This window comes from Zootoca vivipara, chromosome 1 (genome assembly GCF_963506605.1).
Source record: "Zootoca vivipara chromosome 1, rZooViv1.1, whole genome shotgun sequence".
NCBI lineage: Eukaryota > Metazoa > Chordata > Lepidosauria > Squamata > Lacertidae > Zootoca > Zootoca vivipara.
In genome coordinates, this window is record NC_083276.1 from 28,349,271 (window position 1) to 28,367,042 (window position 17,772).

The 17,772-nt window shown below is 46.5% G+C and overlaps 1 protein-coding gene across 3 annotated transcripts in view; it reads right to left on the minus strand.

Moving 5' to 3' along the window:
• Positions 1-1,604: 1,604 nt before the first annotated feature.
• ADCK1 (aarF domain containing kinase 1) overlaps positions 1,605-17,772 on the minus strand; it is a 102,755-nt gene continuing 86,587 nt past the window's right edge. For 2 of the 3 annotated variants that reach the window (XM_035107924.2, XM_035107919.2), the window contains exons 8-11: positions 10,937-11,086; positions 9,974-10,171; positions 8,353-8,546; positions 1,605-6,769 (exon numbers count right to left, since the gene is read on the minus strand). In XM_035107924.2, coding sequence (XP_034963815.2) covers positions 6,601-6,769; positions 8,353-8,546; positions 9,974-10,171; positions 10,937-11,086 — 711 coding nt within the window. In that variant the 3' untranslated portion in view covers positions 1,605-6,600. The remainder of the gene's footprint in view (positions 6,770-8,352; positions 8,547-9,973; positions 10,172-10,936; positions 11,087-17,772) is intronic. The other variant, XM_035107923.2, reaches the window with a different exon arrangement.

A 17,772-nucleotide genomic window follows, 5' to 3' on the forward strand; every position in this document is an offset into this window, starting at 1 on the left:
GTGGCATACTTCTCCCAGACGCTTGCTGCAGCCGAACGAAACTACTCACAGATTGACAAGGAGGGTCTGGCAATCGTGAAGGGCGTTAAAAAATTCCATGATTTCTTGTACGGGCGGCCCTTTACCATAGTGACTGACCACAAGCCGTTGCTTGGCCTGTTTGCCCCTGAGAAGCAGACCCCCCAAGTGTTGTCTCCACGTGTCCTCAGGTGGTCAATTTTCCTTGCCGGCTACCAGTATGCACTAATCCACCGCCCTGGGAAGGCGATGGGCCACGCAGACGCCCTCAGCAGGCTACCACTACCAGAAACAGGCCCCGACCCAGCGCCTGCGCAAGAGGTTATGACCCTGGAGCTGCTTCCCGACCGACCCATTCAGGCACAAGAAATTGCGCACCATTCCACAAAAGATAGGGTCATCTCCCGGGTCCTGGACTGGGTGTGGCGAGGATGGCCCAGCAGCAGCCCCGGGCCAGAATTCGCTGGCTACACAAACCGCAAACATGAACTGTCGGCCCACAAGGGGTGCCTGTTATGGGGAAGCAGGGTTGTTGTTCCCCAGCCCCTCCGCAAAAGGGTCCTCACAGCCCTACACGAGACACACCCAGGGGTAGTGAGGATGAAGGCCCTTGCCAGGAGTTATGTGTGGTGGCCGGGGATTGACAGAGAGATAGAGGCCTGGGTCCAACACTGCCAGACCTGCCAAGAATCCCGCCCGGATCCCCCAAGGGCCCCAGTCCAGCCCTGGGAGTCCGCCCAACATCCATGGTCACGCTTGCACGTGGACTTCGCTGGCCCCTTCCAGGGAAAAACATTCTTCATAGTGGTGGATTCCTACACCAAATGGCTGGAGGTTGCACTGGTACCATCCACTTCTACGGCGGCAGCCATCCGGGTACTACGTAAGCTGTTTGCGACCCACGGGCTCCCTGACACCCTCGTCTCGGACAATGGAACCGCATTCACGTCAGAGGAGTTCCAGACCTTCACAGCGCAGAACGCCATCCGCCACATCCGCTCAGCACCATTCCACCCTGCCACCAATGGCCAAGCGGAGCACATGGTGCGGACCACCAAGGACAGCCTCCGCCGCATGACACAAGGGGACTGGGAATACCGCCTTGCCGCATTTCTTCTAGCACAGCACAGCACCCCAAGCACAACGACGGGCCGGAGCCCAGCTGAATTACTAATGGGCCGGCGCCTTGCAACTAGACTGGACCGACTTCACCCCGACAGAGCTCAGGATGAGGTAGTGGTGGGGAAAGGCAGGAACCCCCGGACATTTGTGGCCCAGGACCCAGTGTATGCAAAGAATTTTGGGGCAGGCCCAGCATGGGTACCCGCCACAGTCACCAAGGTGACCGGTCCCATGTCGTACGAGGTACTAACGGAAGGGGGGCAATGTTGGCGCCGCCACTGCGACCAGATACGGCGACGATTCCCAGGAGGAACCCGGGAGGAGAGCGGGACAGAGGGGTCCCAAGGGGACAGCAGGGCAGTGAGGCCTGTAGAGCGAGAGGGGTGGGCAGAGGAAGCAGAAGCAGTAGGCACAGAGGGGCGCCCCGAGGCTGGAAGGACACCGGAACCAGAGCCACAACCTAGTGGTTCAGTGGCGCCAGACCAGACAGCCCCGGCACAGCCAGCAGCCTCGGAACACGAGCCAGAACCAGAACCCCTGACCAAGGAACACCCCAGGCCACAACGCACACGGAGGCGGCCAGCAGACCTTGGGGACTACGAATGCAACTTCCCGGGCAGGACTGGAACTTAGAGGGGAGGGGTGTTATGTACTGAGCTGAATCCTAGAACAATAGGATTCAGAATCAGCGGGAGCTACCCAATCCAACTCCAGGTGGAAGTGAATCCGCAACCTGATTGGCCTGCTGGAGCAGCCAATCAGGCGGCTGGCATAAGTGAATCTGCTACCTGATTGGCCTGTAGGAGCAGCCAATCAGGCTGCAGGCAAAAGTCAATCCACAATATAATTGGCCCACAGGTGTAGCCCTGAAGTAGCCAATCACGCAAGGCCCATTGTGTAAATAATGTATATAAGCAGATGGTTTTGGGAAAAGAGTGATTCGTCTTCTCTTCTCCTCCTTGATGACTATGAGCTGAATAAAGAGCATGAAATTCACTCTTGACTCCGAGTATATTTCAGCAGGCATCTAGAAAGATGCTCTCAGCGAGCAGTAAAAGCTTATTCCAAAAATATGGAACACGGAAGAGTTGATCTTGAATAGCCAGTTGCAGAATCCAAAGTGGAGACAAAATGAATTAGGGAGACCCTTTATTATTCAAACCTTGAAAGCTGCCATCTGATAGCACAAAAGGTTAAGTCCTTTTTTGCATTTCTGCTATTACCACAAAAGGAAACCAGCTTAGTTAGTGAGATCCTTAAGCAGTTCAAGTTCTGACACACTACTGTAACAAGGCAGGAATCTGGATTTGCAGAAAAGAAATGTATGACTTTTAAACAGAAATCTGTTAGGATTACAGTGTGGGCCAGTTCACACAACCAAATTGGCATGCGTGAAATGTGGGTTGAATGACTAACCATAATAATCTATTCTGTGCTTTTGAATGTTCAAAGCATTGCTCTTACATTGTTGCAATCCTTATAACAACTTGTTTGATTAAGCCAAAATTTTCATAGAGAATATTTCAGGGGGAGGGCAAAGGCTAAGAGACTGTGGCTTTCTTAAGACCACCTAGTTTATTGGCAAAAGCAAGAGATGAATGACATATTTCATGGTTTGTAGCTCCAGCTCTTAGGCCCAATTCAGGCGACCACCTAAATCTGATCTAAAATGTGATTATGAGCTTCGGACTTACACACACACCCTCCTCTCTGTTCCTCCTTCAAACACAAGAAGAGAATGGAAGTTCCCATTTATCTCTCTTTTCCTGCTGGGAAAGAACATGACATGTAAATGAGAAAAAAGGGAACTTTGGGGGGCTCAGAAGCCCTCAGAGCTCTAGCTGAAATGCCAGGTTGCAGGAGTATGTGAGCATTGATGGAAAAAAATGGGTTCGTTTCTGAAAAATATTTAAAGCCTTCTCTTCATTACCAAGAACGCATCCCACAGCTAGTTTCAGGCATAAAGCATTCAAACCCAGGGAAGGAAACACACACAAAATAAGAGGGATATATCGGGCAGTGACATTAATGCATCTTTACTATAATGGGGAGGGAAAGCATGTTCATCAGTTCTTCCTCTTCTGTAGTCCCCTGTGTACTGCCTACCCCCTAAGGGAAAAAAAGACTGCTTTGGGGGGGTCCTCTAATCCAGGGGTCAGCAACCTTTTTCATCCCTGGGCCAGTCCACCGTCCCTCAGACCATGTGGTAGGCCAGACTATATTTTGAGAAAAGAGGGGGGGGAGAACAAATTCTTATGCCCCACAAATAAGCCAGAGATGCATTTTAAATAAAAGCACACATTCTACTCATGTAAAAACAACAGACATGCCCCAGAAATAACCTAGAGATGCATTTTAAATAAAAGGACACATTCTACTCATGTAAAAACACGCTGATTCCCAGACCGTCCACGGGCCGGATTGAGAAGGCGATTGGGCCGCATCCGGCCCCCGGGCCTTAGGTTCCCTACCCCTGCACTAACCCATAATCTCCCTGGGGCATATCCATCACTGACCTTACTCGGCATCCCCTCCACAAAGTGTTTTTGCCTTGCTAGATCTGTCACAATGCTTCTTGCATACCTGGATGAAGAGGGGCATGTGCATACGTAGGACCACTGACTTTTTACATGGTATGTAGCCTGCTATACACAGGTCAGTGGTAGATCTGTTGCCCCACCTAATTTTTGTTTCTAGACCTGCTCACTACCGGAGGAGCATGCAGAAGATCACCGTTTCAATCTCTGGCACTCTCATTTGAAAAGACTGGGCAGCGTGCGATGGGGAAAACCTTTCTCTGCCTGGGACCTTGAGCAGCCCCTGCCATTCAATAAAGACAATACTGGGCTTGGTAGACAAAACAGCAAGCCTTGGTATAAAAACAGCCCCCTAACAACCCCCCCTTTCACGAACTATATGCTATGACACAATATTCACCAAGACATGGGGAAATGTGCAACAGCAGTCTTTTCAGTTTGGCAAGTCTAAAAAATCCCATAGAGCACTTCCAGCATTCCTCATGTTACAAGTGGCCTTGTGTCTGCTTGGAGGAGGACCAAAGGATGAATGTTCCTGAAGGACTTTATTGAAAGTGGCTTTGTTGAGCAATCAAAAGCTAGGATGAATTCGACAGTTGCCCCAATACCTTCCACTCAGACGTTTTGTTTTGACCCTCAGTCAAATGCAGTCCTCAGTCAGAGAGATCTAACACAAGTTTGAAAGTATTCTCTTTCGTGGACCTGGTACAGTAGAAGACCGTAAAATTGGTAGAATTTATTCAGTGTTAAATCTCTTAGCTGATAAGACCTATGGCTTGTCAAATAAAATGGTGGGGAGATTTAGGCATAGCAATAACAACAAATGTCTGGCAATGGCTGTGGTATAATATACTTAAAAGATTTATATCAATGAACTGGAAAGAGGATCTTTGAAATGTCTATAATGAATGGTCCTTCACACACACACACCCCAAACAAACTGAAACCAATTTATAATCTGATGTCTGGTTATCAGTGGGATCATGGAAAATTTCACAGACTTTTTGTACATGTTAAAGGTCATACTATTGTACATTTGGAGCAAATCTCTAAATAGAGAATTCTTACAGATTCTCTATATGTGAGTGCTCTTCAGCTATTTACAGCTGCTGGAGGGTGCTAATGATTTACAAATGGTCATTAATTAATGGCCGCAAAGGCTAATATTTTTTATTACAAGAACAAGTCTGTTGTTCCTCCTTTATCAAACTGCCTTTATAGACTCAAGAAAGATGCATTAGTGAGAACCCTTTTATGCAAAGTAGGTCCATATTTATAAGGTTTCAGAATGGTAAGTTCCATGACAATGTTAGGCGCTATCCTTTATTTACTGTGTTTTGGTATTTATTTATTCTCTCAATGGGAGAAACAAAAGGGGGAACACAACCACTTAGGAGGAATATCACCCGGATTCTCTGAAATAAATGACTAAACAAATAGTCAAGAATGGAAAGCGAGTTAGTGAGGACATACCCCCAGTCTACTTCTGTATGGGAGGGTATTGAGCAGCTTCTGTGACTCAGCAAGGGACAAAACTAGCTGTTTCCATCTGTGGAGCTGGTGAATAGATCCAATTTCACTGCCAACAGCACAGAGAGAGACAGGTTGCTCTTGTGAGAAAGGTCATGTGCTGTTTTTAACCTCCCAAAGGGAGGGCACTCTTGTTTATTTCCCCTTGCAAATACACAAAACATGACCAGCACTGACTTGTGAATGAGTTATCAGACAATAATGTGTTGCCATTCAACAGTGTCTCTCTCTGAACACTTTCAAGGCAGGTTGGCGTTGCTGCCTCTAGTTTACATGTCAGGCAATTAAGGCAATTAAAATGTCCCCAAATTTCCCAAATCTCACAACCAGAGAGGCCCAAAACAGGTTACTTGAAGTCCATGGCTAGTAGCTTACCTTCTAAGTCCCGGACTGCAGAATCCGGGAGCGGCAGCCGTGTGACACCGGAAGTTGCGTCGGCGTAACTTCCGGTGTCGCTTTGCCCTTCTATGGGCACCAAATATGGCCGCCGCTGGCTTCAAAAGTTGCTTGTATGCATGTCAGGAAGTGCGTCGGTGCAACTTCCAGTGTCGCTCCGCCCATCTATGGGCACCAAAGATGGCTGCCGTCGACACCGGAAGTCGCGTCTATGCACTTCCGGACATGTGTAGATGCAACTTTTGAAGCCAGCGGCAGCCATTTTTGGTGCCCATAGAAGGGCAAATCAGAAAGAAAAAATGGCCGCCGGCAGGAGAAAATAACGGAGAAAAACGGGAGACGAGGTGATACGGGAGACCACCGGGAAAAGGTAAGTAAAAACGGGGGTTTCCCGGGGAAAACGGGGTACTTGGCAGCTATGCTAATAGACATGTCTGTGGTTGTGGTTGTTGTTTTTAAAAAAGAAAAGAAATTCTCACTGGTTTCACTCCCGGCCTTTGCGTTCAAGATCTCCCAGAAGTGGGAGTACTGTTCAGACATTCTGGCTTTCAGTTCTTTGCCTACCTGGTATCCATTTTGTTTTGGAACATTTCAGCAGAACTGAAGGGGAATTAATGCAACAATTCTGCAGTATCTGCTCAAGAAACCTGTATGGTATTGTAAGAAGCTCGTTGGTCCTGTGCAGTTCTTTATGACTTCAACTGGAGATCTGTGGACAGAGAAATTTGCAACCTTCTCCTAAGCTGCCACCATCCTGAACTACCGGTATATCTGGAAGCATGAGATTTCTGGCTCCCTTGAGCTCTAGATGCTGTTTTGTGATTTTGCCTTCTCTGCCTCAGAAAGAAAGTGACCCTGCAAAAGGCAACAAGGACAGCACCGTGTGTTACATGAAAACAGACCCAGAAAACTCCAGCAGAAGAAATAGAAACAAAACGCCACAGCTGAGAAAGGCAAGGATATAATCAGGCCCAGCTTCTGCCACCAGTTCGTGTCACTACGAGGAATGGTGCATCCAGCTCAGGAAAGCAATGACCCAGTTCCCCAGCTGGGACCCCTTCAGCCGCAGGAAAAGTTCGTACAAGTTGATCTGCCACAAGCTCAGGGCCTCAGAGATGGATATCTGTGCCTTCCTGTACAGTGAGTCACTCTTGCTCCTCTGGTGCCTGGAGAAAACACAGAAAAGGAACGTGTGAGATCTTGCAGCAATTTTGAGATCTCAAAATTAGTCCGTGAGGGGTAGGGCAGATACAGATCTGGTCAGCCGGGGGGTGGGGGGTGGGAAACGTTCCCCACCCCTGTCTTACAGGGACAAAGCCCAGCAACAGGAAGCCAGTGAAAGAGCAATTCTGGTGGAGTTTACTGTGTGAACCAATTCATAAATTTGGGTCAAGTGAAATACACTGCACCAGCCTCTGCTGGCTTACATTTGGACCCCATTTGGGCCTAAAATTATTATTTATTAAATTGATATACCACCCTTCATCCAAAGATCACAGTTCACAACATAAAAATGCAAAATGAGAGCACAAAATAAGTAATAAAAGCAAGAGCAAGAACTAACCAATAACCCCCTGCTCTCCCACAAATACATTTAAAAGGGCATCAAATGTTGATCAGCCAAAGGGCTGGCTAAAGAGAAATGTTTTTGCCTGGCACCTAAAGTTATGTTATGAAGGTGCCAGGTGAGCCTCCCTTGGAGAAGTGTTTCACAAACACCAGGCATGCCTCTACCTTTTCATTCCACCTGCCACCTCCACCTGTGTTACTAGTAGCCTTTGCTACAATTCTACAGTGGGTACCATATGGCAGGAATGAAGGCAGAACTGAGGATGCAAACCAACTGCCCCCTCTTAACAAGGGGAGGAAGGGGGTAGGAATTCCTTTTTGCCATTACTCAAATAAAGAACTGCACCCCAAACTTGCAACTTCTCAACGCTTCCCCTCTGCTTGCGCCACTTGAAGGAGATTTATAAAGATGGTTGAAGACATCTCAGGATGTTAAACGTTTCACGGCACCAATGTTATTTCCACACTCTGGACACGTATTGTAGAACAGCCACGTTCTGCCACTCAATTTTGCACAACATAGCAATCAAAACATCCTCTTCTCATGTTTCCCCTATTCAGCTTCAAGTTTTATTGAGCTCAGAAATTTGTTTGTTTGTTTTTTACACAATGCAACAGCTGCTCAAATTCCTATGGCCTAGATGAGATGGACCATCTCACAGATGCTCTGGCCTCTATCCTGTAATAGCTTGTAGAGATTGTGCTCTAGCCATTTCATTTTCTATGGTCCATCTCTTCTCCCCTCTAGGAGTCAGCTCTATCACATTGCCCCTTTCCAAATAGAATTACCTTATATCTTTTTCATTCCTGCTTCCCCCGCCCCCAAATCACAGGTGACAATCATGATCTGAAGTGCAGTAATGTGTGGAGGGAGTGCTTACCCCCAAATAATAACCCCAATTAACTCTGCCCCCCTCAAAAAAATGTAATAATGGTGTTGGGGAAAGGGGGACTACGCATTTGGCTACAAAGTGTTAGAAGATTCAAAGGGGAGTTGGTATTCCACTTCCACCTTAAAACAGAACAGCAGTGATTGGGTCTGGCTAAATCTTCCACAACCAGATGCATCTGAATTCTGGCCTACATGTGTTCTTTAGCTCCTCTGCAGGGTACCAGGAAGTAGGAATCACTAGCCAAACAAGAGCTGAGGATCGTGCCTCACGGGGCAAAGGGAACTCACGTGGAGACAGCTCGAATGCAGCAGCGAGACATGTTGAGGAAGGAGCTGGCACTGGCCCGTGTCTGTAGAGCTGATTCGATCCCCCTCAACAAATCGTTGGTCTTCAACAGCAGCAACATCTGACGGGGGACACTGTTCAGCAGCTTGGTGATCTGAGGTAGGTACATGGCAGCGTTCGTCCGGATTTCCACATCCTGGCACAGTCAGACGGTAGGTGAGATAGGGATGAGAAAGGTTCACAATGGAGAGCTGATCCATAATCTCTGAGCCATAATCTAGAAGCAGCTACCACAGATTTTGCAAAGAGGGCTTGCTCTGTAGAACAGCCTTTCTGAACCAGGTACCTCCAAATGTTTGGGTCTATAATTCCTATTATCTCTGAGCACTGGCCATGCTGCCTGGGCCAGATGGGAGACACAGTCCGAAACTATTTAAGTGCAGCAGGTTGGGAAAGGCCAATCCGGAGCTCAACAAATAGAAGCCCAGGGTGCCCAGGTCCAACAAATAGGAAGTATGGCCTGTGGTCTGTTGCTGGAGACACCTGTCCATCACACTCTGCAAGCATTTCAATGAATCCAGAGCACTGGTGCACATCTCACAAACACATCCTCTAGCAGCTAGCATGCTAATTAGTAAAATCCAGAAGAGAGTCAAAGGAGAATCTAAATGGAAGCTGCCCTATACAGAACACCACCAGTGGTCCATCAAGTCCAGTGCAGTCTACTCTAGGCAACAGCACCTCTCCACAGTCTCAGTCAGAGATCATTCCCAAACGGAGCATTCTTTTAACGGGACATGCCAGGAACTGAACCTGGAACCTTTTGCATACAGCAAAAGTATTCTAAGACTAAGTGGCAGCCCTTCCCTCTTGAGAAACCTGGGTTCTCCTACATGCGCCTCTACATAAGATATCACACAAGAACTGGGTAAGGGCCATAGCTCAGTGGTAGGGAACACATTCTCTGGCATCTCCAGGTAGGACTGGGAAAGGTGGCAGTCGGGAACCCTGGAGGGCTCCTGCCAGTCAGTGCAGTCAATACATGCACACCTTGTTTTATTGTGCTTCGCAGATATTGCATTTTCCCTTCAAACTGAAGGACCGGAGGAGCTGTTGCTGTGCTGCTGGGTTCGAGACAAGGCTACAGGAGCCTATCCCCACCACACAGTTGTTCCTGCTGCTCCTTACGAGGATACGGGTGCAGCCCAGCTGCTCCAGAGGAAGGAAGCGCCCCCTTTTGCCCTGCCTCTTTTGGCCACGGAAGTAGAGCTGGCTAGGTCCGGAGCCAGGTTTCCCCCTCCCACCCCTATTGCACACTTAATAGACTTCAATATAGTGTGAACATAACTTTTATATCACTGGGAAACCAAGACAATTGTGTGACTCGCTTTCTTACGATATTCGTTTTATTGCAGTGGTCTGGAACTGAATCCGCAATATATCTGAGGTATGTCTGTACTGAGATACATGGACTAATTCACTATAAGGCAGGTTCCTGTGCTCCTATGCAGACCTTCTTTAGTTGAGGTATCCATGACTGTTCACCAGAGTGTTCTCAGGGCAGTCTCCTTGTTTATTACGTACTTATATTAACCTACTAGACAGCTATAATAAAAGATGTACCTCTTGTTTAGTGACTGGCAGCCGGTCGATGCCCCTGTTGACTGACTCCCAAGACCTGGCAGTGAGCATGCAGGCAAAGAGGGGATACAGGTCGCCCGCTCCCAGCCGCCGACTGTATTTTTGGACACGCTTCATGTCAGATTTGATCAAGGCCTGCCAAAGCCGGCAATAGTCCAAGCGGAAGTTCTCTGACAGGACCTGGAGGAGGAGGAGGAATTTTCCACAAAGCACCGTTAAATAACATTATGCACCGAAAATACATAATTCTATAAGAGAAGAAAACAGCTGGGATTAAGTGACAACTATGAATAAGAAATAGGTTGGCCTGTGTCACTTGTTTAATTCACACAGAGGCAATTGGCTACTACTCCAGCATAGCTCTAAGCTGCACCCCACGTGGAATATGGATAAGGTGCCCTCCTTGCTGTGGGTCCAGCAGCTCATATTCTTGACAGTCTTGCTCACTCATTCTGCTTGGCCCCATAACTTATATTTCCTAATGAGTCAGTCAGCCATTCCCACAGCTAAGACAGCTGCCCACCTCCTCTCTATGAGCCACAGCCCACAGGCTACGAGTTGGTGCAACCCAGGCACCCTCACCTTAGATCTGCCTTCTGCAGCCTGGTACTCTACCCTGATGTTGTGGCACTACAACTCCCATCATCCTTGACCACTGACCACTACAGCTGATGGAAGTCCAACAGCACCTGGAAGGCAGCAGGTTGTGGACTCCTTCCCATGCCTCTCCTACTGCCTGCCTGTTCCCTGCATCATCACAGCACCCATCTCCTCTTCATCCGCCCTGGTTCCTGAACCAGAATAATATAGATACAAAAACCTCACTGGGAAAGAAAAAGATTGCCATTGGCTACCATGGCAAAATAATTATTCCTGGCAAAGTTCTGATCTCAGTACGGACAGCCCTCCTTCTCTTCCCATGTCCTCTCACTGCTCTCTGCTTACCTGATAGAGCCCATGGTCCAGAAGTATAATGTGCGTCTTGCCTGTACTTGGGCACTTCTTCACCAACACGTTGCCAGGGTGTGGGTCACAGTGCACAAAGCCATTGACAAATATCATTTCACTGTACATCTTCCCCAAGTTGTAAGATATCTGAACAAAAAAAAAGAGGGGGGGGGACACCGTATAAGACTCTGCTAAGCAACAGGGCACGTGCCAGGGAACAAAGGGCAGGATTCAACTAATGAGTCTCTGTGTCAGCAGAAGCCCTGTGCAAGAAGTTATGTTTGTGTAATGGGACGTTCCCCCCCTCTCCTACCCCATGCATGCCTGAAATTTACCAGGAGGGGATGAGGGGAAAAACCTCAGAACACTGTGCAGGAGGAGGAGGAGAGAGGGGACCATTCCATCTGCCAGATGAGATGTTTGACCTGACAGGACCATCACCTTAGCACCATGGCAGGTAGGTAGCAAATGCAGGCACCCTCCTCACATTCTTATGGCTCTCCAAAGAGGGGGCAAATGTGAGAGCATCTACCTAAAGATTTAACATGGGTGAGAGTGCAGGAATTAGCAGGAAGTCAAGAAGGTGGAAAGGGGAATCATGAAAAGCAGAACTGAAATGCCCAGCTGAGTGCAGCTTCAGACATTACATACATTACTGAATGGACACTCAACAGAGAGATGCAGTGTCCTTGTGAATATGTGCGTGTATTTACACTTTTATATATATTATGTGCATGCCTAAAAATGATAGAAAGAAGTACGAGAAGTGGCCCCAGTGGAGACAAAGTGTATCAACCATCTCACATGAGTTTCAGTGAGATAGACACAGGTTGTATTCATAAGTGATGCAAGAACACTGTCTTTAACATAGGCAGGAAATTGTTGTTTTTAACAGACACTATAGTTTCAACAAATATGCTTATTGTGACCAATTGGTGGGTTCAATCCCCCCCCCCCAATTATAGCAAACACTCGTAATTTTAAAAATACCCATTAGTGTCTGCTGGTCTCCTTTTCATGATGGGAAATCAGTGTAGAACTGCTGGTGAAAACAGCAGTAGGGCAAGTAAACACACAATGGTATTGCAGGGCATTACTATGACTAAGAAGAGGGAGCAAGAACTTGACACAAGGCTGCCCATTTCAGTGGAAGCCCCACATTCGTCATAATATTTGGTTCCACTCTCACAGGAAATGCCGTTAGCATTTGCTTGTCTCTGATGTGATGCCCTCACAACACCATGGAAAATATTTTTTTCCAATGATTTAAATGCCTCTTCTGATATTAGCCACAATTTCCTTGTCCTGCTTCTAATGCACATCAGACTCTCGCTGCCCCTTCCTTGCTGTTACTGCCACACCTCTTTGCTCAATCAGATATTAGTCTGATTTGTGATGTTTGCAAAAATGAAGCCGCACATTGAGGCTATTTAAATCATTGAGGCAGTGAGAGATTTTACTTTCTTGGGCTCCTTGATCACTGCAGATGGTGACAGCAGTCACGAAATTAAAAGACGCCTGCTTCTTGGGAGAAAAGCAATGACAAACCTAGACAGCATCTTAAAAAGCAGAGACATCACCTTGCCGACAAAGGTCCGTATAGTTAAAGCTATGGTTTTCCCAGTAGTGATGTATGGAAGTGAGAGCTGGACCATAAAGAAGGCTGATCGCCGAAGAATTGATGCTTTTGAATTATGGTGCTGGAGGAGACTCTTGAGAGTCCCATGGACTGCTAGAAGATCAAACCTATCCATTCTTAAGGAAATCAGCCCTGAGTGCTCCCTGGAAGGACAGATCGTGAAGCTGAGGCTCCAATACTTTGGCCACCTCATGAGAAGAGAAGAATCCTTGGAAAAGACCCTGATGTTGGGAAAGATTGAGGGCACTAGGAGAAGGGGACGACAGAGGACAAGATGGTTGGACAGTGTTCTCGAAGCTACGAACATGAGTTTGACCAAACTACGGGAGGCAGTGCAAGACAGGAGTGCCTGGCGTGCTATGGTCCATGGGGTCACGAAGAGTCGGACACGACTAAACGACTAAACAACAACAACAAATCATTCTGTCACTGCCTGTGATCCCCCTTCATCAACCCCTCTCCCCAATCATCCCCTTATCGCCATACCATTTTATTAAAGTTAAAAGCTAGCTCAGAGGCAGGGAAGGGTCCCAGAGCTCTGCATCTCACTTTCCCTGGGGAGGGCGAATACACTCCCTCCCTTATGCGTCAAAAGAGCACGCACAAACAGCACGCACACATTGCCTTACAACCTCTTCCCCCAGCCAGACACAAACAACCCCGCAGCAGGTTGCCCAAGAGGCAATTAAAAGACAATTATTACAAAAGATCCTTAACACATCAACAAGCACATAGTATAAGCAACCAACTTTCGAAGTGTTTTGGGGTAGGGAGGGAGAGTCTCCACAGGCACCAGCAACAAACCTCAGACCCAACACTTCCGTGTGGGAGAAGGATTCTGGAGCACATTGCATGGATCGCCACACCAAGCATGCACATGCACAGACCACACTTCATGCACACTGATGGGATGGCACTGGGGTCAGGAATGTAGCATGAGGGATCCAGCACCGAGGGCCTTCTGGCGGTTCCCTCATTGCGAGGTGAGGTTACAGGGAACCAAACAGAGGGCCTTCTCGGTAGTGGCACCCGCCCTGTGGAACGCCCTCCCAGCATATGTCAAGGCAATAAGCAACTATTTTACTTTTAGAAGACAACTGAAGGCGGCTCTGTTTAGGGAAGTTTTTAATGTTTGATGCTGTACTGTTTTTAATATTCGGTTGGAAGCTGCTCAGAGTGGCTGGGGAAAATATATCAAACAACCCGTCGTCGACGTGACCTCTTTCCTCCAGGTAGCCCCATATCCAGGTGCTTACAAGCAAATACAGAGAAAGAGAAAGAACAAAAAATAATAGAAGGGTGGTTGAGGTGAGCCATGAGCAGGGAATCGTGTTTCAAACTCCAGGAATCCAGACCATATGTTGACACAATATTGTGTTGTAGAAATTACTTCCCACAAATGTAAAAAAATAAAAAATAAAATAAAGAAACATGGACCTCATCTTTGAAAGCTCTGGACAGAGTCAAAGTAAAAAGAAACAATTATATCAGTCCATGGTTTTTCAAATGGGAGTCTAGGAAATCCTGGTGTGTTTTGGATCCTCATCAAAGACTCCTCAATAATGGCATCTTCCTGGAAAGAGAGCTTTCCCCAAAAAAAACTTGTTTTCCTCTGCAGCAAATAGCTGCAGGAGTGTGTTGGTTGTGTTCTAGGTCATTGTCACAGCAGCCATTTGGCAAGAACATTATACAGAATTCTTTGCAACCCAATGGGATTCCACGGCAGACATTCCACTTCAGAGCATCTGGTGCTCAATGCCAAATTCTTCTATTTCACTTCCTAACCTGACATGCAGGTGTATCTTTACAGTATCAGTTGAAAGAAGTCCCCTTCACTGAACTGGCAGATCAAAACATATCTCTAGAAACTCCCAAGTGGTCTTTTACCGGTATGGCAGACATAAGGTGATTAGATATATTGAAAAACGTCATGTTATAAATACTCAAAATTAAAGTGTAAAATCAGAAAAAGTAGAAGCATCTTCTTAAACTCCTATGATCAAATTATTGATGGGCCTGAGAGGTGCTATACTCCATAATTATTAACAATATATATACCCTGTTTCTCCAAAAATAAGACATAGCCATAAAATAAGACATAGCAGGATTTTTAAGCATTCAAGGAATATAAGCCATACCCCAAAAATAAGACATAGTGATAGGCGCAGCAGCAATGCCGGCCGCGGCAGGAGGAGGAGGAAAAAATAAGACATCCCCTGAAAATAAGCCATAGTGTGTTTTTTGGAGGAAAAATAAATATAAGACGGTGTCCTATTTTCGGAGAAACACAGGTATACTGTTGTCATTATTACTATGTGTCATGCAGAGATTGACAACACAAGCTTACAGTCTAACATACACAATGCAAAAGAAAAAAGAAACTGGGAAGGACTTAGAAAACAAGCAAATTCAGGCTCTGAATCTTTAGAAGTTGCATAATAAATATAATTTTTTTAAAATAAATAAAAAAAGCTGTGGTGACTGATGACAGCTCGGGCGGGGGGTCATAATGTCAATGTTTGCTCCCCAGGGCTTAGAGGTATGCAAACTAATGCAAGTTTTAAAAACCTAGGATAGGCCGGCAGTCACTGGGATTCATTGTTGGAATCAGTTTCAGCAGCCAAAAACAAAGCTAAGGTTGCTGCATAGACTACAGGCAAACTTAGCAACCAAAGAGGCCACCCACAGAAAATAAGAATGGGATCTAAAGGCAGAAGGGAAAGAGCTGACTTGCAGGCAGTGGAAAGAATGTTCAGATCTGAAGCTGACTCAGCACAGAAGGTTAGGAGCAGATCAAATATTGAAAACTCCCTGAGGAAACAGATAGCAATTGGTACATTTTACTTCTTTATTGGGTTACTCAAAATGGCTGAGTGCCAGAGGCCAATGCCCTCTAGGGCCTCTGCCTACAGTCCCACAGAGGTCAGCCCTTGACAGCATCTTTAATCTAATTAGCACTTATCTCTTGGTCTCAGGGCTGCCACTAGGGTAGAGGAGGGTGGGCTGGGTCAGGCAGACAAAAGAGACAAACTCATAAAGGATGTTTTCAATGTCAGCTTCTAAAGAGGCCAGAATATGGCCCAGGAAGCTTTGGGTGCTCAGGAAAGGGAGCTGGTGGAATATGAATTAGTGTTGTGCCAAACATTTGTCCTGCATGTGTGTGTGGTTTTTTTAACCATTCTCCATCAGTAAATGGGAAAGAAATTGCATTTGGTTATCAAAGGGGACATAAATTTTTAGCAAAAGTCTCATTCATGTTGTTTTTTTGTTACGCTGACCTTATTTTTGAACTGGTGAATTGGCATTGGTGAGCATCTTTTCTTTCATTCAACAAATCATCTCACTCGTGGTCTGTGCTCTGCAGCTTTCCTGAATGCCTGTGCCTCAACTAAAGCTCAGGGGAAACATTGTAAAGTAATTGCTCCCATGGGGCTTTTCCAGATCAGAAAGTGCAGGCAGCCAGGGAGGTTGCAAAGTGCTGCATAAATATTTACAAGGAAGAAAACTACCTCATGGACTGCCACTCCCCTTATAAACCAACCCGGACTTTGTGACCATCCTTTGAGGAGCTTCTTCGTGTGCCTCCTCCATGGGTGATCTGGAGGGTGGCAACATGAGACAGGCCTTTTCTGCAGCAGCTCCCCATTTGTGGAATGCTCTTCCCAGGGAGGTTCACCTGGTGCCTTCATTATACCAGATCGCTGACTGATTAATGTTCTATAGCCTTTTAGATGACCAAGGTGGTGGTGGTGGTTTGTTGCTAAAATTTATATACTGCCCTTCAACTGAAGATCTCAGGGTGGTTCATAAGACAGAAACACAGGATAGAAGCACAAAATAGTTAAAAACAGCACAAAACAATAACTCCGCCTCCCACAAACAACCTTGGTCATCTCACAAGATCGTGAACTTAAAACCCCACACCACTTGAAATCCTAAATAAATTCTCAAGTGCCTCAAGAACAAGGCAGAAAAGCAGAAAAACTCTTTTGCAGAGGGAGGAAAACCCTGAGAATTGGAGGACAAGTTTTGGCACCCCAGGATTAAAATTGTACGTGTTTTGTGGACCAAGGCTGAGAGCATTTGCGGTGCTTTGTGGAATCCCAGGCAACAGTTTGCATTCAGAAGCTGAAGCCTGAAGGGGAGGAATCCCACCACAACGGCAGCTGACCTTGCGTGAATTTTCCTCTTAAGGAAAACCGCCATCTTCTGAGACATTGTGGACCCCTTCTGTGCAAAGTGGGGTAGACTGTGCCTTTGGCCATGAGGTACGCTGGTCATCATTCAAGGAGGTGGTGGGAGGCAGAGAAATACATGTTCCTCCTGCCTGTGCTGCATCCCAGAAAGCAGACAGCTTGCTGCGATTCGGAGCACATCAGGGCCAGGCGGCAGTGAGAGCAAGGGCAGGAATCTAAATTTGTTCGTCAACATTAATCACAAGGCTACAGTAATAAGAGGCACTATCCGGGCCCAGTCTGTGGGGAGAGGCAGCACACAAATGTCACCCAGTTATGAAGCCCAGCTCTCCCTGTGGGTTTCCCTGTTCAAGGTGAGGAGGCTCTGGGTGCGCTTGTGAGAAAGCAAGTATGGTAAAGCATCTGTACATACCAGTGTATACAAATATGCTTGCTCAGATATGCTGTTTTATGACTGTGCACATGCAACTGTGAATTTGCAGGAGAGTCTGTATTTATTTACTCTTCGTGGCTTTGATCATAGTCCCACGGGTGTTTTACAAACCGGATAAAACAATTAAGATGCAATTTACAAGGTAAGAAATGTAAAATGGTTGGCAGGATTAAAAGTGCATCTAATAAGACTGGCAAGACATAAAAGGTATTTGCCTGGCATCAGTAGAACCATAAAGTGGGTGTCAAGCTAACCTTTCTGGGGAGAATTGGGGTGCCATCACTGAGAAGGAGCCCTCTCTGGCATCTTGGATGGTGGAGGCACCCGTAGGAGATCCACCCTTGAGGATCTTAAATGTACAGTTAGGTACATATTTAGCCTAAAGTGCTAATAAATCTGATGCCAGTTGTGAATCTGTGCCTGTCAAGAGACTGGAGAATAACTATTTCCAGTAAAATATCACTCAAAACTTTACTCTGGCTGCATTTGCCTCTTTTTGAGTTTGCCTTCAGGCATGAACAGAATCCAATGGTTAAAAAAAGAAAAGAAAAGATAAATGTCAAAA